This window comes from Bactrocera dorsalis, chromosome 4 (genome assembly GCF_023373825.1).
Source record: "Bactrocera dorsalis isolate Fly_Bdor chromosome 4, ASM2337382v1, whole genome shotgun sequence".
NCBI lineage: Eukaryota > Metazoa > Arthropoda > Insecta > Diptera > Tephritidae > Bactrocera > Bactrocera dorsalis.
Genome location: NC_064306.1, coordinates 10,063,651 through 10,088,898, shown reverse-complemented (window position 1 = coordinate 10,088,898; position 25,248 = coordinate 10,063,651). Strand labels below are relative to the sequence as shown.

At 29.7% G+C, this 25,248-nt stretch overlaps 2 protein-coding genes across 4 annotated transcripts; one reads left to right on the top strand and one right to left on the bottom strand.

Annotated features, from left to right (window-relative positions):
* Positions 1–3,226: 3,226 nt before the first annotated feature.
* Positions 3,227–10,285, bottom strand: LOC105228609 (RILP-like protein homolog). Its single transcript, XM_011208498.4, has 5 exons — positions 9,511–10,285; positions 9,142–9,450; positions 7,617–8,086; positions 7,194–7,289; positions 3,227–4,356 (listed from the first exon to the last, which is right to left on the bottom strand). The coding sequence occupies exons 1-5, from the start codon at positions 9,814–9,816 to the stop codon at positions 4,251–4,253; spliced, it is 1,287 nt and encodes a 428-aa protein (XP_011206800.1). The 5' UTR covers positions 9,817–10,285; the 3' UTR covers positions 3,227–4,250.
* Positions 10,286–10,775: 490 nt separating this feature from the next.
* On the top strand, positions 10,776–23,655 carry LOC105228608 (zinc finger FYVE domain-containing protein 1). Of its 3 annotated transcripts, none has more exons than XM_011208497.4 (9): positions 10,776–11,246; positions 16,365–16,790; positions 16,848–17,058; positions 17,129–17,574; positions 18,668–18,831; positions 18,952–19,126; positions 19,183–19,375; positions 20,890–20,994; positions 21,073–23,655. In XM_011208497.4, the coding sequence occupies exons 1-9, from the start codon at positions 11,178–11,180 to the stop codon at positions 21,522–21,524; spliced, it is 2,241 nt and encodes a 746-aa protein (XP_011206799.2). In that variant the 5' UTR covers positions 10,776–11,177; the 3' UTR covers positions 21,525–23,655. The 3 variants fall into 3 exon arrangements, with proteins under 3 accessions (XP_011206799.2, XP_011206796.2, XP_011206797.2); XM_011208494.4 differs by having other exon boundaries at positions 20,821–20,994; XM_011208495.4 differs by lacking the exon at positions 10,776–11,246 and adding an exon at positions 14,576–15,225 and having other exon boundaries at positions 20,821–20,994.
* The last annotated feature ends 1,593 nt before the right edge of the window (positions 23,656–25,248 follow it).

Genomic DNA, 25,248 nt, shown 5'->3' with positions numbered 1-25,248 from the left:
TTCAAAAGTTTCAGAATATAAATTTTAATTGCATTCCTCATAATTTCACCAGTAAGCTTGAAAAGTCTAAGCATACTCTCAAGCGCTTTCGAAAATATATTTTTAATTGAAATCTCACACTTTTTAAACCAATTTGAAAAGTTTTCTTTACTTTTATCCTTAAAACTCTGGCCAGTTTTGCTCACTGCTTTTATATTCCTTGATATTTTTCATATATTATTATATCTTATTATTTTTTATATATATTTTTACATATATATTATTTTTTCATATTTTTACTAAACAGTATTTTTAAATTTTATTTTGCAAAACATGCAATATGTATCTACTCAGATATTACGATTATTTCTTTGTATAAGAGTTAGTATGAGAACCTTGTACTACATTTAAATATAATATTTCATATTTTTTACAACATATTTGTTATCTGCCATATGTTTTGGTATAATAGTTTTACAAAAATTAAACCAGGAAGCATTCGAAAAATTTTTCAAGACAGAAAATAAAGTTAAATGTATGTTATAAAACACTGGAAGCGCCACATATTTGGTCTGTGCGAAATAAATGCAGTTGTAAGGTATAAGGGTGGCTCATAATATTCTACTTTTTGTTGAAATCGTTTAGTTTTCGTTGCTAAAATGTATTTTATGTGAATTACTTGGTTCAAAGAAAAATAAAATTGTATAAGTAATATAAGTATTTCAAACCCTTCGAATATTTCTTTAGTTTAAACAAAATTAAAATTAAATTAAGTAATGTTTTTTAAAAAATTTTATTTTCAGCATTAGTTTTACTTAATATGATTTATATTTCAAAACAGACCTGTTTCAAAGCATTCAAACATATTTAGTTGAATTTCAAGGCTTCAAAGGCATTTTTATAATTAGTAAGTCGGTAATTTATGTGCGAGGAATGTTTTTTCCAATTTTATAAATTTTAAATTTTAGTAATATGCGCAACTTTTTTTATAAAAAATTTATGAAAAATTTGCAATTTGTATAATACATAAAAGTAATTAGCCAAAATGTAATAAAAATGCAATAAAAACTATAAATATATTTATAAATATGTTTTTTTGTAAAAAATTGTTTACATCATATATATGTACATATGTGCATGCATACGTTAGACAATATTTGTTCAGATTCTTGTTGAAAAAAAATAATATTTCGATCAAATATTTCTAAGAATACTCGCGTAGTGTCGTTTTTGATTTTCATAGAAACAAAATTATACATAAATGATTTTTCGAATAAAAAACGTTTGATTAAAAATTTTCGAATAAAAAATTTTCGAACATAAAAATTTTCGAACATAAAATTTTTCGAATACAAAATTTCCGAACATAAAAATTTTAAATAAAAAATGTTCGAATAAAAAATATTTTGAAAAAAAATCCGGAAAACATTTTCGAATGAAATGTAAATTACACATAAAAAGATTTACGAGTAAGATTCGATAAATAAAATTTTCGAACAAAAAAATTTAATAATTTTATGAATACTCGTTTCAATTTTAAAAATCGCATTAAATATGTGGTTCAAAAAATTGCATACGCATGTCAGACTGTTCGAACAAAACAATTTCGAATAAAAAGATAGAACAGTGTTTATGCAAACTCGCGTGATTTTTTTTCGTATTCGTAGAACAATACTTTACATAGTGAAATTTTCAAAAACAGTTCGTTTAAATTTTTTTCGAAAATAAAATATTTTGAAAAACAATCGAAAAACAATTTCGAATGAAACGTAAATTTTATGTAAAAAAATTTGCGAGAAAAATTCGAATAAAAAGTATAATCATTTTATGAGTACTCGTTTCAATTTTAAAGTCGAATTAAATATGAGACTTTTCGTACGAAACAATTTCGAATAAAAATTGTACAGCAGTGCTTATGAATACTCGCGTAATTTGTTTTTTCATATTCGTAGAAACAATATTTTACATAAAGAATTTTTGTTTCGAATTTAAAAAATTCGAATAAAATTTATTTCGAACATAACGTATTTCGAAAAAGTTTCCAATATAAGGTAAATTACATAAAAAATGGCTTATTTAAAAAATTTTCACATAAACAAATTTTCGATTACAAACAATATGCTTATAAAAAAATATTTAAAAAAAATTTTTGGAGGTAAAAAAATTTCGAAAATACACATTTTCAAATAAAAATGTTCGAATAAAAACTTTTCATTTAAAATAAGGTAACTAAATTTTTTATTTAATTTAAAATTCGTATTTTTGAGTTACTAAATAAGTTTGCGTATAAAATATATTTCGAATATTAAATATAGGGTTTTCACAAGTCTCATAAAGTTATAAGTTATAACGATTCGATAACATAGCATTGAGAATTGTAAATGTGTAAACTCATTTTTGTATGAAATCCAACAACAATTTTTTTTAACAAGTGTAAAAATGTATAATTTTACGATTTTACGATGCTTTACGACAGGTTGTGAGTACCCCAATAGTAAAAAATATCAATTAAAAATTGTAAATCTTTTTATATACTGGTTTCAATCTCAAATTCGTAAAAAGTGTTACATAAATTTTTTTAATAAAAAAAGTTGCATAAGTTTTCAAACAAGCAAAAAATATCGAATAAAATATAATTTTTTAATTTTTGAACAAACATTATGCATTTAAAATACGCGTTTTAATAAAAATATTCGCTCAAAAATTTGGCATATAACAATTTTTTCGAATACTAAAATAATAAAAATATCAATAAAAAATGTATTTATAAAAAATAAATACTGGTTTCAATCTCAAGTTCTTGTAAAAAAATAGTTCAGAAATTTTTCGAACAAAAAAAATTTTGATATTTAAGTTTTCGAACAAACAAAAAATAAAAAATTATTTTTTATTCGAGTATACTGTTTTCTCGAAATACTTTTTTTTATTATTTTTTTTTTGTAATTTAAAATAATTTGTTTTCACATATATCTGCATGAATATAAATTTTAATTGCTAACAATTTTTAGTTTCAAACACTTGTATGTATAAAAGCTTCGCTCACACCTTTTCGAAAATAAATATATTTTAAAAATTGATATTTTTCTTATAAATTATAACAAATAATAATAAAAAATATGCACAATTTAAAACTAAAACTTTTCAGACAAAAAAAAATGTCAATAAAAAGCACAATATGTAGTTTTTTTGTAAATATTTGCGCTTTCTAGAAGTATTTTTTATTTATATTTTTAATTTTTAAATACTTTTTCTTTACGCTTTACGTTTTCGTAGAATAAATATAATTGTATAATAAATTATTAAACACATGCACAATTTACACTTAATTACTTAATTTTGTTTGTTGTGCTCGGGACTTTGGAAAAAATAGCACCTTACCAGAAATAATAAAAAATAAATAAATAATTGCATATATACACATTACATGGCATCACATGATGGTATACATACATACGTGCTTGGACTTTATAAACTAAATAGAAAAATTGTGTAGAAGACAATAAATATATATGTTTGTATATAAAATAGAAAACACTTATAAACATATTTGGCTTTAGTATAAATATTGAAGGACGATAAGTGCAGAGAATTTCCTAGATGTATTAATATTAATATTACAAATGCTTGCGAGGCGCTTGGAAAAGATAATTAAGCTAAGTAGCGCTGGAAGGGCTGCTATTTAAAGCCAAAACACATACAAAATTTGAGGTTATGCAGAATTTTTAAATTTATAATGCGTATTTGACTATTTAATAGTATTATTTCTGCATGAACCAAAACTAAATATGATAAAAATATAATACTTTTCAACCCAAACTTTGAAATCACAACTTTTGGCATTTTATTTATTATTTTTTTTTTTTTCTAAAATTAAGATTGAAAAAATATCAACAGCATTATTTCGCTGTTACATATATCACCAAAATCGCGCGCTCTTTTCAATACTAAACATTTGTAGTCAACACCTAGCATTCAAAAACATCACATATTACTAAAAAAAAAAACAATGCATAACCTAAAAAATTCCTGCATTTATCGTCTTTCTTCGTGTTAATATCAACGCATTCACATTATACATGTATACTTCTGTAGTGTAGTGTAGTTATTTTCAGCAAAGGGAGGAATGTTCACCATTTCTAGCAAAAATCTTTCCAACAAATTGTGTCACCGAAATTTTCGGTTTCACTTAACGACACTTGCTTTACTTAAAACTGAAAAATTACAGCTATTTGCACAAAATGCTTTCAACACAAACAAAAACGTACAGCAATTTACTTGGCCTCCATACTGCCAGGTGTGGCGGAGAGTGCCATTTTCGACAGCGTAGCCAAGGAACGTTTGGAAGTATCCGAAGTGTCGGAGAACAGGCGGCGGAAGCTGTAAGGAAATAAAATAAAAATATTTAATATAGTTTACATTAAAATTAAAAAATTATATTAAAATTAAAGAATGAAAAATATAAAAAATATAATAAATTAAAAATATAAAAATTTTGCAATATTAAATTAATATTAAAAAAAATATTGACATATTTTAAGCATTAAGAAATATCTTTTAATTATATTTATTTATTTTTTTTTAATTAAAAATTCTTATTTGCAAAGCTTATAAATCTTATTTTAATTATTAAAAAAAATAATATTAATAAATATTAAGCCTTAAAAACTACTTTTTAATATTTATAAATAACAGACAGACAGGTGATATTAAAAATTAAGCAATATTTTAGATAAAAATAAAAATATTAAAAAATATAAATATTATATAATATAATATTATGAATACTATGAATACTAGATTAATAAGAAAAAAAAATTATTAAAAGAGGTAATTAAATAAAAATAATAATATGTGTATATAATTATTATATTTAAACTTTTTAGGATGCGGTAGAAATATTGTCAGAATTTTATTTAAAAAAAAAATGAGGTTAAATATAAAAAAATGCTTATAAATATTAAGTATTAAAAATTCATTCACCGGTTATAAAAAAAAATTAAAAATTAAAAAAAAATAAAATTAAATAAAAAAAAATAAAATTAATTAAAAAAAATAAAATTAATTAAAAAAAAATTAAAAAAATAAAAAAAAAATTAAAAAAAAATAAAAAAAATTTAAAAACAATACAATAAAATTAAAAAAATTAAAAAAAAATATTTAAAATTAAAAAAATTAAACAATGAACATTTAAAAAAATATAAGAATTAAAATTAATTATAATAAAAATGCTTATAAATATTAAGTATTAAAAATTCATTCACCTGTTATAAAAAAAAATTTAAAAATTAAAAAAAATAGAATCAAATTAAAAAAAAATTAAGTTAAATTAAAAAAAAATTAAATTAAATTAAAAAAAAACAATAAAATTAAAAAAACAAATTTTAAATTTAAAAAAATTAAACAATGAACATTTAAAAAAATATAAGAATTATTAATTATAAAAAAAATGCTTATAAATATTAAGTATTAAAAATTCATTCACCGGTTATAAAAAAAAAATTAAAAATTAAAAAAAAAAATTAAATTAAATAAAAAAAAATTAACTTAAATTAAAAAAAATACAATTAAATTAAAAAAAAAATAAAAAAAATTTAAAAACAATACAATAAAATTAAAAAAATTAAAAAAAAATATTTAAAATTAAAAAATTAAACAATGAACATTTAAAAAAATATAAGAATTAAAATTAATTATAATAAAAATGCTTATAAATATTAAGCACCTATTAAAAATTCATTCACCAGTTATAAAAAAAATTTTAAAAATTAAAAAAAAAATAAAATCAAATTAAAAAAAAAATTAAAAATTAAAAAAAAATAAAATCAAATTAAAAAAAATTAAATTAAATTAAAAAAAAATTAAATTAAATAAAAAAAAAATACAATAAAATTTAAAAAACATTGAAAAAACATTAAAAAACAAATTTTAAAATCAAAAAAAATAAAAAAAGAACATTTAAAAAAATATAAGAATTAAACAAAGTAATATAAAAAATATACAAAATAAAAAATTTAGAAAATAAAAATCAAATTAAAAAAAATTAAAACTTAAATAACAAAAAAATAAAAAAAATGTAATATAATACAAAATATTCTTGAAAATTTAATTTTTAATTTTAATGGTGCGAAATTTTTAGTTATTTTTTTCTAAACAATTTGTAATTTAATTATATTTAATTATTTTTATGGCAGCATTATAATAAAAAAAACAAAAAGCAATTTTTCTTATTATCAAAGCCATACCTCTCAAATAAGTGCATATATAGTACATACATATCCATGGGATTTGTGAAAATTTTCAATATTTCTGCATATATAGTTAGCTTTTCAGCCAAAGTAATTTTTTCCATTTTTTTTTTTTTAATTTCTCAAGTTCCTTAACCGATTTTCTTGGAATTTAGTGAGAGGTTTTTCGATATATATATACCTTTATCTTACTAATTATTAGTTTTAGCAGATAACTAGTTTCAAAAAAGCTATTTACACTAAATACATATTACTATAATAAAAAAAATCAGAAAAGTAAAAAAAAAACAAAATTCAACAATATTTGTTTTAATAAATAGCATTTTTTATAAATAGTTATTTTTTAATAAATAATATTTTTTAAAATACCATTTTTTATAAATAGTCAGTTTTAATAAATAATATTTTGTAATACTTTTTCAATTAGCATAAAAAAAAACAAAAAAATAGTAAATTGTTTTAATAAATAGCATTCGTATTTTTTTTTTTTAATAAATAGTATTTTTTTAATAAATATATATTTTTTTTTAAATAAAATTAAATTTTTTCAACAGCATTTTTTTAACAGCATTTTTTTATAAATACTAGTTTTTCCAAACATTCACAGTTTCGCAAAAACAAAGAAAATGCGAATTAAGCAAAATATTTTTCTTTTGTTTGAGATGGATTGGAGGATTCCAATCGTTAGAAGTATAGGCTTATGATTTTTTTCAATAGCTTATAACTTTTTGAGTATCAAATTTTCTTAACTGTTTTATGTATTGCTAAAATATGAATAAATAAAAAGCTTATTGATAAAATGCAAATTAATAGTAAAAATATTTGTTATGGTTTTTTATATCGCCTCAAATTCAGTCCTCTAGAGTAGAATACTCGTACCCTTCTAATATTGTATCTATTATATTATGTGTCATTACTAGATTTTTAAATTTGTTTAATAGTGCTTCCATATTTCTTAACGGTACTAACAATTTGCGTATGCCGGATTCACTGCTCTTCTTCCAAGGAGCATCGTCTGGCTCATACGGTAGAGGTCCTTGTACTGGTGCATCATGGTCAGGTGGCCTAAAAACAATAAATAAATACACAAAACTATGTAATTTAAATTCTAAAAAAACGTGAAGTAACACAGCTACACAATAAACACATGCATATGCGCATACGAAGAAAACAATGCAATCAAAAAGAGAAAAACTGAAAAACTAAAAGCTAAACAAACAATAAAATGAGAAGAGAAGACCTTTTAAATGCACACAATAGCTGTAAGGCGCTATGCAGGTAGCGACACTTGACGCCACTCAAGCGCAACAACTACCACACCCACACAGCGCACAATCACTGCTGTACTAACGCACACACACACACGCACAAAACTATACGCCTTGTACTCACGTGCCACACACAGCGCCTTCTTGCGCCTCTTGTGATTCCTCATCCACATCATCATCCTCGTCGTCATAATCATACGAACTTGAATCACCACCACCGCTACCGCCGGCACCACCGGCCGCTGTCGTTTTGGCATTACTAGGTTTGAGTGCCTTCAACTCTTCGGTCAAATTGTCAACAGTGGTGATTAATTCGTCACGTTCACAAATTAACTCCTTCAACTGTAGCGTTGTGTAACGCGGACGATTCGGATCGTTGGGGTCGTCGCTGCATGATTTCACCAAATCCTCATTCTCCTTCTCAGCCAAACCGAGTTGCTTGCGTAATTGATTAATGTCACGATATTGGTCCTGCAGTTGGGCGAGAAAGTCGGCGCGCTCCTCGCACAACGTCTTCACCTGCGACTGCAACATTTTGCGTCGACGGTGTGCATCGCGTCCAGACGATTTCAAGCGATCCATTTGTATGTGTAGCTGTAAAGCAAAAAAGAAGAAATAAAAAAAATTAAATAAAAGTCTCATTGCAAAGGATATTATACAAAAAGAGTGGGTGAGGGTAGAGAAAAAGTACGGGAAATGCAAACAAGCATAAAAACAAACACCTACACACACATGCATGCGCATGGAAAAAAGCAATTCTATTGAGTTGTTGCAAAACTTTTCAAGTTAAGGCAACGACAACGTTGCTGCATAGGCAGCTGCAGATAATTGGCAACGAGTTGATTAAATTAGCCAAAGTTAACGAGCGTTAAATACATTTTATGATGACCTGAATAATGGAAAAATCAGCATACTTCGCCGAAGTAATTAAATTGCAGCAAAACTTGTTATGGTTAAGGAGTAATAGAAAGAAACGTTGCGCTGGAATACCCTTCATATACACAAACGATTCTATACCAAAACTTTATTTTGAGCGGGCAGTTTATATGGCAGCTATAAGATATAGTGCTCCGACATGAACTATTTCTTCGTACCGTTGTACCGGTACAATAATCCATGCCAAATATGGTGAAGAATACTTGACAAACAAAAGTTTTAATAGAAAGACTGGATTTTGATTAGTAAGTTCATATGACAGCTATATGAAACAGTAGTCCGTTAACGGCGGTTTAGACAAATGGGCAACCCCTTTAGGAAAAAAGGACGCGTACAAAATTTCAGATCGATATCCCAAAAATTAAGGGCCAATTCCCGAGTATACAGTCGGACGGATAGCTCATCATGCAGATCATTTAAATATATATTTTTGGAGGGTTTCCTACCATTCCTTTTGGATGCACTTCGTGGCACACTTAACATACCCTGTTCAGGGTATAATAAGCTGTAATTCAATTATGTACTGTAATCGGCTTTAAACGGTTAATGAGTTTATTTAAGAAAATTACCTAATTTATTATATCATTTATATTGTAATGTGATTTATCTAAAGTATTTCGTAAAGATTTTCTAGGAAACAATTTGAAAACGTTGCTTTGGATTAGGTTAGGTTAAGTAAATATATAAACTATTGCTTTGCTTGCAACACTTACATTATCGATTTCACCATATTTTTCCTGCAGTTCATGCTCTTTTTCTTTCAGCTCGTCACGTTGTTTGTAGATTTGTTCCTTTAAGCGTTGCAGCACTTGCGTATCGGTTAGCGCAGCATTCAACTCGTTATTTGTAATGCTAATGATGCTCTCGGTCAAACTAGCGCCCAAGCCGGATGAGTGTGCGGAAGATGATTGTAGATCTTGCGTTTGTTTAACCAGACGCTTGTTTTCATCCTGTAATGTTTGTACCATTTCTACCAATTCATTGGTTTCGGTACGCCATTGCTCTTCAAGCACCTCCATTTCCTGTTAACAGTTATAAAGTTTAAGAATTTGTCAACTACAAAATATGTAATAAACACTCACCCTTTCGAAACGCCTGCGATACTCCGCCTTTTCGGATTTTTCACTCTCCAGTTGTGCTATCTTTTCACGCAACTCCTGTATTGTTGCATTTTCACGCTCATTTTTAGTCGCCAGTGCCTCCAGCAGCTCGAGTGTATTGATGATCTTTGGCATTATGCCTGTTACGGCATCGGTGCCGTAACGGTCTATAATTCGCTCATATTCCTTACCAATATCTGTTGCTAAATCATAGACATCAACAACAGCGATATCATCGATGGCATCCAAAACCATTTCACCCATTTCATTTATGTGAAAACCGGGCATGTATAGTTGTCACTTCTCTTAAAGCTTCTTAGCAGGCAAATTTTTTGAGTTGAAAACAAAAAAGAAAATGTATACGAAAAAGGTTTTTGCAAGAGTTTATTGCTGCGCCACTGGTACAGCTGCAACAATTATTTCTATTTAATTATAAACGACTCTATATTGTTGTTTTCTGTATTTGCGCTCCTTAATTTCAGCAGCTGCAAAGTTTATCTGCCAACGCTGCTCCTTGTGCACTTCTGCTTACACACACGCACTGTAGTTAATAATAATGAATTTGTTTACAAAATGTACAAAAAACTTCAATATTAAAACAGCACTTGTAAGACAATCGTATCTTTATTCGTTGAATATTTAATCAAAATCGCTAGATATTTTAAAAGCAATCAGATATCTGCAGGATGCACCAGCTGAAAATGTTTCACTACTCCTTTTTGCACCGTTTCGGAAATTTGCATGAGTAATATCAGCAGATTGCAGATGACGACATATAGAGTTGCATTTTGGACAAAACAAATTATATTGCTCAGAGACGAATTCGCACCTTTTTTTAAACCTTCCTGCTTTATAAACTAATTATGTAATATTATATATATATATTTATAAATTAATATACTATTTCTAAAATACTAGTAAACATGTTTATCAGTTTTTATATCATATGTGTTAAGGAACTATTAATGATGTGTTTACAAATTCCTTCTCATAAAAAGCATATTCTTACAATTTGCAAGTCATTTACATAAAAAATACGTAATTAATAAATATAATAATTATTATATTAATAATTATAATAAGGTAAACACCTACGGATAACTAAGGCATTGGTTACTGATAACCAGTTACTTAATTTTACCCTTTTTGTAGGGGTACACTACTATTTTTCTATTTCAGACAACAGCAAAAACCTGGCAACACTTACGTTCTATTTTTCAAATCGTTTCATTATTATTGCAATGTTGTTTGATTTGTTTTCTTCTTGGTATTGCATTATTGTCAGGTAGTGAAAATAGGAATTATCTTTAGAAGTGAGAAATCTAAACAGATATCAGATTAAAATTTTAAACTATTTATGCTTTATCAGAAGCAATTCAAAAAATATTTGTGCATGTGCAATTATTTGTGTGATATACGCAGTTTAAGGCGTGGCTAAATACAGGAAACTAGTAAAATCTGCGGTGCTAAAGCGTGTCCGTTGCCTTTGTCTTGACATTTGAGGAATTTCATTAACGCCAGACAAAGCAAGTTTTCAGATTACCAGCAATTTAAAAACGAAGAAGTGAAAAAGTTTATACTACGCTTAAAACATAAACTATTTTAAAAACGACTTGTTTCACAGTGTTTGCATTAACTAGCCGGTTTAAATGTTTAACAAACATCTAGGAACCAATTCGGCCATAATGGAGGCGTTGGAAACGCCACCTGGAATCGGGGTGAGTTTTGTAGTTTCTTTTTATTGCTAAACCTCGATTACAAGCACAGATTTTCGCAATAGTTGTGGTAATTCGAATGACTTTGAAAAAACAATAGAATGAGCAAACCGCAAAGCAGAACACATGTCTGAAAATCATGAATTGCGTAGCAGAAATTAACCACAAAATCGCCTAAAAATTCTAAAAAATAACAAAATTATGTGTTCATGAGTTCCACGATAAGTGTTCCATGTATAAAACTGCCCAACAACAGCTGTACTGATAACGCAATAGCGTCGTCAAGTAAATTTCATATTGCTGGAGCGACAATAACATTCGTTGCATACATATTTACTTTGATATTTACTTACATATATATGCAACAATCAAGAAAATAACGCATGTTGGAAGAAGGTGTGTCACTATACCTCATCCGAGTCGTGAATAAAAAAACCCAAACTGCACTGATAACGTAGACTGGCCTCCTTAGCTTTAGACTGAGCAGCGTCATTGAAATAAAGATTACAAATTTGCGACTCTAAGTTCAACCTTATGACTTACATTATCTTGCAAAAACAAAACTATTTGCATCAATTATTTGAAAAAAATAGTAATTAATTGCTGTAAAAGCGTCGCATTGGCTCTGGCTACAACACGTGTATTTTTGCAACAACGCTATTACGAAAATTCTGTCGATTTTCAAAACACTATTAGAAAATATATTAAGTATATCGGCTTTTGAAATACGCCAGTTTATTTCTAACTTAAACTAATATTACAAAAGCCTTAGTTAATGATATCTGCGACAAATAGAATATGCTAATGCGAAACTTGTTGTTCACTCTACAAAAACACATACAAATGTACATAAGGGTACCTTCAGAGTGGACGCTCAAGCCGAGCGTAAATAGAAAAATGCGCTCGGCTCGGCTTTAAGCGTTCACTCAACGGGTATCCTAAGTGAATGTATGTATATCTTTTACCTTACTGAAACACTTTGTGTAATACCAATAACATTATGTGGCTTTGACACTGACACCAACAGCTGATTGAAACGTGACTACCTGAAGCTGTTTATGTACAAACTTCTCCTACATATATATATGTATGTGTGGATGTTTGCGTATATAGTATAACATGTGTGTAATTATCATGTTTTTGACTTTGTTGAAATAGTTTTATTTATAAACAAACACATTTCGCAGTTTATTGTTGCGATTAACACAAACATCTTTCCGCTGTTTGTCTCCATTTATATGTGTATATATGTATATTTTTTTTTTAATAGTTAACTACATATTATGAAAAGTCATATGGACTTTTTAATATTTATAAATATGTACATATGTTTGTATATTAATAATCACGAACTCGAATGCGCAATAGCGAAACAATATACATATGTACATATCCAGTTAATACAAAAATAAAAGTTTGATATGTGAAATTTTATTAACCAAAAAATAAAAATACTGAAGTCATCGCGCTTTTTCGAAATCTATAAAATACAATGTATTACAAATGGGTGTATGTTTATATATGTACATACATATATGAACCACAATTTAGTATTGTTCTTTCGTTTTCAATATACAGTTAGCGCAAATAGCATTTTATTACTTTAATAAGAAAAATGTTAACTTCGGTCGCACCGAAGCTTTAAAATACACTTCACATTTAGAAAAGATTTCAAACAAAAACTTGTTTTTATTTTACGATCTGAACAATTTCTACGGATATTGTACCGTTGCGTTTGACAATAATCCGTCTTCGCGACAGTCGAGTCTACGTAACCGGAAAGGACCCTGATTTTTATCCGCCCAAGAACTGTTAAACCAACAGCATTTCTCCAAATGACTTCAGGTATGCTTTCTGTCGTTACAATAACAACAATCCTACTCCGACAAATTTGGTGAATATATCTCGTCAAATTAAAAAGTTTTCCATAAAGAGGCATCGTTTTGATCGTTCAAAAATTTATTCATTGAAAACAGCTGATCAGAAATATTGTATGTTCATTAGACAAATGTGCATACATGTACATTTATATGCGTCTACTTGATATGTACATAGGCAATAGCGTATGCAATTACATTTTAATTTATTCTGCTTTTTAAAAATTTCCAAATTGAGGTATGAATCATCTTAGCGCTTGCGATGATTAAAAATATATATATGTATGTATAAATTTTTTAGAATATAAATATGCGCGAAAGGAAATGTTAAATGTAAAAAACGCGACATTTAATTGTGTATAATATTTTTAATTCCTTTTATAGATTGGCAGACACCAATCAGTGTATGTATACATATACGCATTCACATTGCATTTACTGGTCGCAAAAAAGTTTATTTCAGTTTGCAGATAACAGTTATAAACACATTTTGGCTCAATTTTGAATTTAAATCTTTGCTTTTGGAAGTGTGTCATGCATGCATCGTAAAAAAACATATAATCTCAGCGACTTGTATACATATAATATATATTTCCTTCGGTTTTATTATAATTACCTTATCGTATTTATATTATATGTACATACATATATGCATAAATACAAATAAGTAGGTTTAATACACCACCTTCCTCGCCTTTTGTGTATTTAATATACACACATACATTTATATGTGCGTATGCACTAAAAATAAAATGAAAACAAAAACGTGCTAGCCTTCATTGCAGTACAATGACTTTTGTAAAAGGTTTTTAACCATATCTTATCGCTTTCATACAATAAACTGATACATATGCGTAATATAATATTAAATCATGCATTTTATTACAAAAAACTGTAAGGAGACGGACTCTTTGTAGTAAAAATGGTTAATTGCGACTTACTAACTTGGTAGCTGTGTATCAGTTGTATCTCTACTCAACTTCACAAATAAAATAAAACAAATCCTTACAAGAACTTGATTTTGATCGAACAGTTTGTTTGACAGCTATATACTGTAGTGGTCCGATCTGAAACAATTATTCGCAAAATATACCGTTTATAATCCACGCCAAATTTCGTGTCTTGCCAAATAAAAGAGTTTTGAAAACCATAAATTTATACATACATAAGTTTATGTATTTATATGTATTATACAAGTATAGTATACAAAAATATAAATAAATGTACTCTGTTATAAATATAGAGGCGTTTCCTGGTCCAACTGTTATTCATTAACCTTTTGTAAATAATTATAAATTTACAAAAGGTTACAAAAATATATATGTACATATACATTTACAAAAATATTTGTTTCTATAATTTTTTTTTTAATAAAATGCAATTTCATGGTGGTTTTCTTTTATTTTTTACTTACATATGTGTGTATGTTTGAATGTACATACTTATATACATATGCACATCTTCCTGCAATGTACTCGTTATCTATATGCCTTTGCATTTCGTCTGACGTAGCCGCCGTCGCTTTATCTCCAGCGTTTACTTTTCCTCTGCGCGTTATCACACTCAGAGTATTTTGCTGAATTTCACACTGATTTGTTTGTTAATATTTTATTTCATTTGTTTATTTACCGGTACTCAGCTGTTCTTTGCTTTGTCTCCATCTTTGCATTTATGATTATTATATTTTCAATTTTTTAAAGCAAAAAACTGCAGTCGACCAACCACAAAGCGACAGCAGTAGCATTTCGGCCAAGTAGAGTCCAATAACAAGCCTAAAGCGCTGAAATCAATTGAGATATTTAACGTTTGTGATTCTTCGGAAAGACAGTAGCGCTGCAAATTTTATTTGTGATTATTTTTTGTCTTGGCTGCAATTTTATTTTATTTACTTTTGTTAAGTTTGTGATAAGTGGATATGGGAGTGCAAATAAATATGCATTTTTAATGTGCAATGTGCTTATGTATTTAATACTATTGCAAAACTAAAGTTGTGTGCAGTAAAAATAATTTTTATAATTACTTACATATTATATTTGACTGCACATTATTAAAACCAAGTTTTAGTGTTTGAAATTATGTGGGAAGTTGTGTTTTTGGATGATGAGGTGAGAAATCCCATCGCGTTTTATTTCATATTCATATATATTCAAAAAGTTTAAGTGTTTTTTATGAAGTGTTCCAGTGACTTCCTTTACTGAAAAATTAAACAAGAAAAAAAGTAGATGGTGAAATCCGTTCGGTTTCACTGAAAACTTAATACCCTTAAAAAATAAAAAAGTTTCGAGATAACAACATCCGTCAGTTTGTATGGCTGCTCTACGCTATATCGGTCTGACCTGAACAATTTGTTCGGAGATTGTGCCGTTGCTTTGGACAATATTAAATTTCAAATTTCGTGAAGAGATCTTGTCAAACAAGAAAATTGTTCCATACCAGGACTTGATTCCTTTCGGGCGTGTACATAATTGCAGATCGATATCACAAAAACTGAGGGACATGGCTCCGATGTTTGTTTTTAGCTGTTCAGGGTATAAAAACACACTTAAATACATTCGTATGTATCGATATCTCAAATGTATGAGTCATAAGTGATGGCGGTTGGTATATTGTAGTAGTTAGAAGTGCGCATTACCATTCTGCTGGAACTGACTACCATGTCAATTACACTCAGAGACCACAAATCAATAACGGCTGTCTTAGATAAAAAGAAGTAGTAATTATTGTTGTATTTGCGTCACCGAAACCTACAATTAGTTTTTGTTCTCTCAGTTACGGTGTACAACCGGAAAGGACCCGAATTTTCAACCGTTTCATTCAAAATAATTTGAAAATTAAAAAAATATTAATAATATAGTACATAACCTCAAATAAATTTTTCAGTTTATTGCTAATGAATACTGTATATATACATATAAATAGATAAATATATCGTTTTCTTATGTACTCTTAAATTTTTCAAACAATTAAATACCAAATTAAATATAAAAAATATAGGACCATAACCTCAATTTATAAATCGGTGATTTATAATGTTCTATATATTAATCATTTCATTATATGCGCTTACAATTTGTAAAAAAAAAATAGTAATTCCGTAAAGCTAGAAAATATATAACCTCAAATCATATTTCTTGCTTACATACGCATTTTTAAGATTTCTATATTTTACATTCTACATACATATTATTATTAGTTGAATTTTATTAACATTTATTCCTCCACTTTTCTCCTACTCCTTTCACAGAATGTTGCAACATCAGGTCCAAGCCATGCCGCCAGCGATGATTTCACATCAATTGATTGCTGCTCACCCGTTGCCAAATATGAGCTGACCGATAACTCCACAGATCATTCGTTTCTGCTCATGGATGCTGAAGAAAATTTGCGTATAGCGACCGCAGACCGCTTCCGTCAGCGACTAAAATGCAGCGATGATACAAAAATCAAAGTGATCTCTATATTTGGCAACACCGGCGATGGCAAGTCACACACCATGAATCACACGTTCTTCGGCGGCGCTGAGGTGTTCAAAACGTCAGCGGAGCAGAGTTCATGCACGATAGGCGTGTATGCGGCTTTACAGCGCAACATGGACGTGCTTTGTCTGGATACGGAAGGCCTTTTGGGCACCTCCAAGCAGAAGAATCGACGCACGCGCATGCTGCTGAAGGTGAGAGTGCGCTACATAGTTTAATAATTATGTTTCTTATCCCAAACCTTATTACAGATACTCGCCGTGTCGGATATTGTTATTTATCGCACACGCTCCGAGCGCTTACACAGCGATATGTATGAGTTTTTGGGCTCTGCGTCGGAAGCATTCTGCTTGCATTTCGCGCAGGCACTACAGTCGCTGCCAGTGCCAGGCACAGCGCAAACGCTTGGCCCCGCCGTCTTCATCTTCCACGAAACACAGCATACAAATCCGCTTGACAGCTGTAAGTAACTACAAAAAAATATAGTTCTATATTTTTTTATTATTTCACCACTTGCCTGCTTCATTTACAGCTGTCGCTGAAAGTGCCGAAGATCAATTGCGCAAACAATTCGATATGCATAACCACAAAATAAACGCGTTTAGCTCGTTGCGCTATATTGGCGTACAAACATTGAAACATTTGGCCACCGACTATAGCAAACTAAGGGATGCCATCAAATTGGAAATCGCCAATACCACCGTACGCTCACCACGTCATCCCAGTGTTGTGTTCAAAGCGATGAATGCGCTCAATACGAAATTCTCCGGTGAAATTACTGAGGAAACTATAAATCCGTTTCCCGAGCAATTTTTCACTTGTCCAGTGCGCTGTGAGGCATGCAATCAGCGTTGTCAACGTTCAATGGGCCATATGAGTGATGGCGATGGCCATTCGAATCAAAACCAATGTAATTATCAGCATCAGTATGACAATAAGAAGTATATGTGTGAAAAATGCTACAACAAAGGCAAAATGGTGAGTAAAAATTGTTGTTATTATTTTAAAGTAATTATTTTTCAGCTTTAAAACCAGTCAAACAGAAGTTCCTCCAAAATTCAAGATATCTGCGATTTTAGCTGTCCAAAGCCCTTGTTAGCTCCATAACCTAACCTAAATCATTGAAAAAAATCCGTTAAATTTTAACAAAACTGATAGAGAAGTTTTTTTGTAAAGGCGATCAGTATAAAGCTAGAACTCAGGATTTTGACGCGTATAAGTAGCGAGTAACCAGATAAAATATCAAGAGCGTAATCGCGGAACATATACTCTAAATGCTCAAGACATCTTGAGCTGTTTTTATTGTTGTAGCACCAGTAAACATTCCTGAAGTGTTTTTGAGGAATGCTGTCGAGTTAAAAATCTTAATCCACTCTCATAAAAACCCCGTAACCCGTATTTATATACCGCCAAGAACAGCCAACTCGTCATCTAAGCGTCCTACCCCCACGAAGCGAGTTGTTCCGATATTATGGGACCATATAGAGAGACTTGTTAGATTAGTGTTCTCACGACAGTCGAGTCTTCATAACCGCTACGGACTCGGAGGACTCGGATTTTTATCAAGTCAAGGACTGTCAGCTCTGTTCTGCCCCTACAACAACAAAATGCGTTAGATTACACATACAAAGGAACGGGCAATATCATGCGGGAACTCAGGGATTCGAGTCTGTATAAATATCTGAAATTTTATTGCGGGAAGTTCACTAGTTCACTCTTTTTTCTCACGACGTACTCCATTATGAGTGTTAATTCGACTTCCAGAATTCCATTCACGCATTGCGTCTGCTGATTTGACCGAGTTTCTCCCTTAACCTCGCTCCATGCATTCGCCAAATCCTCACAAAATGATCATGTGGATTTCCATCTGTTCGGTTACCTCTATTCTAATTATAACGGTTAATTTGGCGTAAGATAATTTTATATCAAAATCGAGGAAAATTTATGTCTCATATACTATATAGCCATATATTCCCTTTTTAAGATTCCTTTGCTTACAAGCTTCAATTTATATATTATTGTTAATATCTATTTTCCTAGAAAGTTAATTACCTTTTCTTTTCCGCCACAGAACGTCGTCACATTTACTACACAAACACGCAGCGACAGCTCCTGGTCCGGACTGGCAAAATATGCCTGGAAGGGCGCCGTCATCGATTGTCCAACTTGCGGCGAAATTTACAGATCACGACAATATTGGTTTGGCAATAAATCGCCGGAAGAGACAGCTGTTAGGTAAATTTGAAGCACACTTTAAAATAATTTAGTTAATTTTACTTTTTATAAATTTTATAACATTTTAAAAATTTTGAAATAACGCTTCCACCTTATCATATATTCTAACCTTCTCTACAGATCCATTATTGTACACGCCTGGGAGCCAAAAGGTCCCACACACTCGGCACAAATGGTGCTGGATAAAGTATCCACACTCGGCGATGCATTGCCGAAGCTACATCCGAATGCTGTAACCGGTTGGTTAGCGGATTGGGTGGCACCCAGTTATTGGAAACCAAATAGCGAAATTATTGTAAATACAAAAAAAAAAATTTTAATGCAAATATTTTACTGTTACTTTTTTTACAGAGCTGCCATGCATGCAAGAAAGTTTTCGAAAATACTGGTTTGCTTAAGCATCACTGTCGCTGCTGTGGCGAGGGTTTTTGTCACGCATGTAGTATGAATCAGTTGCCAGTGCCAGCGCGTGGCTGGCGAGATCCGGTGCGTGTGTGTAATATATGTTATACGCTGTTGCAGAAACAGCCAAATGGAGTGCCGGGTAAGAAAATATTATACATGGTCTTTCATATATATACATACAAGCTTTTTTTTCTGATCGGTTGTTAAAATGCTGAAATATTCTCTAAATTTTTGTGGTAACTTGCTTTGGAGTCAGTTTCTGACCATAAAAAAGTATCCTCAATGTGCCGTAATACGCCTAAATTAAATATTCTTGCAAAATTTGGAATTTTTAACGCATTGTTTATAAAAACTTTAAAGTGTGCTCTAAATTCATCCATTTTCTTTACTGAAAGCGGGGATTTCGTAATGTCCAACCTATTTCATTCGTTGGCATCAGTTCAGTTTATAAAACTGTCGCTTTTTCCAATAATAGTGGCGCCTAAAAGTTAAAATGGATAAAAACCAAAGTCTTTATTTTATTTTAAAGGGTGATCCATTTCGAGGTTCCCTACTTTTTTAAAGAAAAAACACGGAAACTTCAAATTTAATGTCAAAAAAAGGCTACCAGAAAAATCCCTCTACTTGGATCACCCGTTAAAATCTAAACTTTCACTTTTCATTAGCAAAAACAGCAAAATTTGGAAAAATTCAGTTATTCGCACTTACTTATTCCTAGTGACGCAACATATGCTAAATTTTGTAACTGTTTTTGGAAACTGTCCAGTTGAACTAAATTACGTATACCATATAAAAAAGTCCTTTGTTTGTTTAAACTATATACATATGTATGTATGTATATGTATCGTAAGTTTTGAACTATCCAAAATGCCCTGCACTATGTTTCAAAACTCTTCCATTTAAGATAGATTGTGTGACTTAGTTTCGAAACTCTCCACTTTGCGCTTAACAATGTGATTAATTTTCAAAACTCCAATTTGTACTTGCAAAATGCGTTTAAGATTCGAAACTCTTTAACTTAAGATAAACTTTGTGACTAATTTTTGAAACTCTCCAATTTGCATTGAATAATGTGTTTAATTTTCAAAACTCCGATTTGCACTTGCACAATGCGTTTAAGATTCATAACTCTTTAACTTAAAATAAGTTTTGAAAGTCTCCACTTTGCGCTTAACAATATGCCTAATTTTCAAAACTCCAATTTGTACTTGCACAATGCGTTTAAGATTCGAAACTCTTTAACTTAAGATACATTTTGTGCCTAATTTTTGAAACTCTCCAATTTGCGTTGAACAATGTGTTTAATTTTCAAAGTCCTCCAACTTAACAGAAAATGTGTGACCAAAGTTTGAAATTCTCCATTTTACACTGAACTACATACATACGGTATATGTACAGTTTTTAAAAATCTCTTGTCTTCGCATTTTCATTTATGTGCGTTCCATTTAGACATTCTAGTTTCCACAGTTCAACGTTTGTTTTGCATTTTAAATAGTTTTTTTCATTTTCATTACACATTGTTTCATTTTCTAAAACAAATACATCTATATACAAGTACATATATATACATTTCTTATTGTACAGCAAATACAACCGAAGCATTTAATCATACCAATTCCAATTCAAATTCAAATCCAAATAATAATATCACAGGCCAAACAACGACTGAGCAAGCTGACATAAGTCTGCGCCAAATCGGCGAGGTGATCATCAATCCGTTGGGCAACATAACAAAGGGTGCCTATGAATTTACCAAAGGTTTGCCATATTATAACAAAAACAAGTTAAATTTTCATTAAAAACAATATATATATATGTATATAAACTTTCACACAGGAATCATCAAGGACACTGCACGGCCCTCATACTGGGTATCGGACGCCAGTTCACCCACCTGCTACATTTGTCAGACACTTTTCGGCACTGCCGAAGAGCTAGCTATAGCTAAGGCTAGTGGCGCCTCCACCAGCAGCCGAAGCACAAAACACACACATGACACACAAGCAAAAGACAATATTACCAATGGCAATATGAGTGATAGTGTCACAAGTAATCTATCGAATGGCGGCGGCAAATGTAACATACCATCGCCAATTGGCCACTGTCCACGTCATCATTGTCGGCGCTGCGGCAAAGCGGTTTGCGAAAAATGCTCACAGCAACGCCAGCCAGTGCCCGAGCATGGCTGGGATGAGCCAGTGCGTGTCTGTGATAAATGTGCCGATCCAAAGCAATGCGAGCCGACCGCTAGTGGCAGCAACAATGCTAATAACGGCAGCGCCGATTGAATGCGCAAGCGCATAAATTACTTTGCTATGATTTTGTTTTTGTTTGAAGTTTGCATTTATACGCATATGCCACTGGTATGGCGGCATTTGCACATTGGACTGAGCAGTAAAAGGCCTACAAATCGTAAAAATTCGCACACACAAATATAAGCATTGCCACATATTCTCATTGATATTCATTTTCACACATTTTATTCGTTAAAATAATTTTTATATGGACTTATATATATAGATATGAAGCGTTTGAGCGGTTACGTGCCCAGTGAACTATGCAGCTATGCTTTTCTTCACATAAAAGTGGTCAGTTTCTTGCACAAAATCAGTTATTTTTCTATATAGGAGTGGTTAGTTTCTTATATAAGAGTGGTCAGTATTTTATATAAGAGTGGTTAGTTTCTGATATTGATATTTCTTATATAAGAATAATCAGTTTCTTGTATAAAAGTGTTTAACTTGTTATATAAGAGTGGTTAGTTTCTGATATAGGAGTGGTCAATTTCTTGTATAAGAGAGGTCAGTTTCATATGTAAAAGTAACTAGTTTCTTATACAAGTATAGGCAGTTTCTTGAATAAAAGTGGTTAGTTTGTTATATAAGAGTAGTAAATTTCTTATATAACAGTGGTCAGTTTCTTGTACAAAAGTGGTTAGTTTCTTATGCAAAAGTGGTTAGTTTGTTATATAAGGGTAGTGACTTACTTATATAGGAGTGACTAGACTCTCGTATAAGAATAGCCAGTTTGTTATATAAGAATGGTTAGTTTCTAATATAAGATTAGTGAGTTTCTAATATAGCAGTGGTCAATTTCTTACATAAGAGTGGTCAATTTCTTGTATAAGAGTGGCCAGTTTATTGTATAAAAGTGGTCAGTTTCTTATGAAAAAGTAGCTACTTTCTTATATGAGTGTGGTGAATTTCTTATATAAGAGATTATATGCCTCTAAAGTATATATTTTGTACTTATGACAATGGTAAACCAATATAGCTGTGCTTATATCTTAAAATCGTAAAGTCGTATCTGACTAAATTATGTATTTTGTGTGCTAATAAGTACTGTGGGTCTATTCCAACATAATTTGTAGCTAATTTTAAAAAACTATTATTTCTGCTGACAAACAAAGTCATGTCGCTTATAAAACGAACAGCATAACTCCAATTAATCACTTTTGCTAGAGCCTACTTAAGCTATTTTACCACAGTTTTATAGTTATCAACTCGCACACAAATAACTTTGGCAATGAATTCGCAATATAAAAACGTTTTTTTGCGCTCAAAAAGTTTTAACCTAAAAATATTATTTTTTTTTTAATTACTATATAATTGAAAAATGTTAATATATATTAAAGTCCATTTACTGCATTAATATTACACCACACTTTGGTTCTTGGGTTTTTTTCATTAAAGTAAATTTCTTATGTCTTAACCTTCTAATTTGCCGTTATGCGCTTCCTGTTGTATATGTATGTTTATAGAAAAATTATAAAAAATCGATTTATTTTCACAAAGGCTACAAAATTGTAATGAATGATTGTGATACTTGATAAGCGTTTATATATATGTAGATATATAATTGTTTATTTGTATGCATTGTGAGATGCTAATTTCTCTCCCAAATTATATTTACTACCTAGAATTATATAAGTTGCATGGTAAAATAAAATGTAAGCGACATATGTATATATATATATATATAGATATATATAAATATGAAGATAGTTTATAGTCAAAAACAATGAAATGTGTCAACTGTTGCGCATGCGTGGTCAGTATTTTTGGCATACAAACTATTTGGTTGCATAAATCTGTGATTATGCCCGGCAGTGGCAGCACTGTTTCATCATTTGACTACAGCAAATATGTATGTATTGGTATATATATATATAATATAAGGAAAAAATATGTTTCTACGCTATCTTAATGGATTCAATATTACGCTAATTTAGTTAACCAATTTAAGTGAAGTGAAAAGTAGCTGAATTGTATTCTAATAATTTTCTTTTTGTCTGAAAAAAGGTTGCTTCTAGTTAATTTTCTTATTTTATGCAACACGAGTTTAAATTCAAACTTATTTTCATTGTAATACTATGTAATGTAAACAAATTAAATAAAATTGCATCTTTTTCTTATCAAATGTGTTTTTGTATACTTACATATGTAACTTTTTCAACATGTTTTTATGTTTAAGCGCCGTAAAGTAGGCCACACACTCTTTGTTTGCTAATATGCACCACAATATGCTGAGTGCACAAAGCCACCATGAAGTGTGGTGAAAAAATTTCAGAAGCTTGTGAGAACGAAAGTTATATAAACTTAAGCTATAGAGAACAAACGCTCTTTAAAACCGTGTATCGGCTTGTGAAGAGAAGAAGGAACAATTTCGGAGTAAAAGTTTATAAAAATAACATTTTTCTTACGCTAAAAAAAAACTATTATTTTTGTTTTATAATTACTATATATATTAAACGTATTAATATACAGTTGAACTTCCATAACTCAATTCACCATAATCCACAAGAAAAGCCATCCTTGTGTTTGTTGACGTGCGTTTGTTGCTGCACAGAGGCCGATACGTATCTTTGCTGCAACAAGATAGTGTTCCGAGTAAATACTAGGACCGCGGAGCGTAGGCACGTCTAATACACTGGAGATCTGTCTTCCGTCAATCGATTTGGTTGTTGGCTTTTCGTTCTGGGGACAGGCTGGCAGCTTGATGCAATTTCCTATGCTTGAATATAGTACTAAGAACCATATTCCGATCCCCGGCGAAGACGATCAACCTCAACCAATTTGTGGCTCTTTCATCATAGAGGCTGAATTTACCGACCATTGTGCCAAAGATACCTTCTTAGCCCACACTGACGTTAAAGTCGCCAAGCACGATTTTGATATCGTCGCGACTTATGTATGTATGTACATAAAGCTTTTTCTTTTAGCGATCACTTAAAAATTTTAAAAATTTATTGTTTGACAATACAACAAAAATTCATAAAATAATGTTTTTTAACTTTAAGCTTTTTTTATGGACTTCACATAAAAATTTGTAAACTTAAGTATTTAAAATACAACAAAATTCGTTAGTTTTTTTTTAATTTTAAATTAAATTGTTCGTAAATTCACTGAAAAAAATTAAAAAAAGTTATGTATTTTTAAGAATTCATTTAAAATTTATTTTAAAATTTTATTGCTATTCATAAATATAATAATTATGTTTTAATTTAAATTCATAAATTTGTTTTTACAATTGTTTGTTTATATTATGAAGTTACATCTTTTATTTTATAATTTTACTGAAGCACAAACGTTTGTTTAGGTAGCTAGAGGCAGTACATTTATTTAGGAGGGTAAAAAGTATTTTGAAACACAAGGAAATTATTAAATAAAAAAATGAGGTAAAGTAAACAAAATAATTATTGGGTAAAAATACAAAAATAGGAAAAAATATTACATTAAGGTTTATAAATTATTAATATATATGTATGTACATACATATATGTATGTATATATAGAAAAAAATTAAAATAAAAAAATAATATGCCAAATAATCACAAATTAAATTATTTTTATTTTATTTAGTGTTTATTCTTAAGCAAAAAAATATGAGCATTTTATAAGTATAAAGTTCATTTTTTTTTTTTTTTTTTTACATGCAAAATTTTTTATTTTTGCAATTAAAAATGTTAAGTTAATTACACTTATAGCTTAATTTAATTTTTTTATTTTATTT

Coding starts and splice junctions, on each gene's coding strand:
- LOC105228608 (XM_011208494.4), top strand. CDS start 11,178: ATGTTTAACAAACATCTAGGAACCAATTCGGCCATAATGGAGGCGTTG. Junction 11,247..16,364: donor AAACGCCACCTGGAATCGGG/GTGAGTTTTGTA, acceptor CTCCTTTCACAG/AATGTTGCAACATCAGGTCC. Junction 17,575..18,667: donor GCTACAACAAAGGCAAAATG/GTGAGTAAAAAT, acceptor TTTCCGCCACAG/AACGTCGTCACATTTACTAC.
- LOC105228609 (XM_011208498.4), bottom strand. CDS start 9,816: ATGCCCGGTTTTCACATAAATGAAATGGGTGAAATGGTTTTGGATGCC. Junction 9,451..9,510: donor ATCGCAGGCGTTTCGAAAGG/GTGAGTGTTTAT, acceptor AACTGTTAACAG/GAAATGGAGGTGCTTGAAGA. Junction 4,357..7,193: donor GAATCCGGCATACGCAAATT/GTTAGTACCGTT, acceptor ATTTCCTTACAG/CTTCCGCCGCCTGTTCTCCG.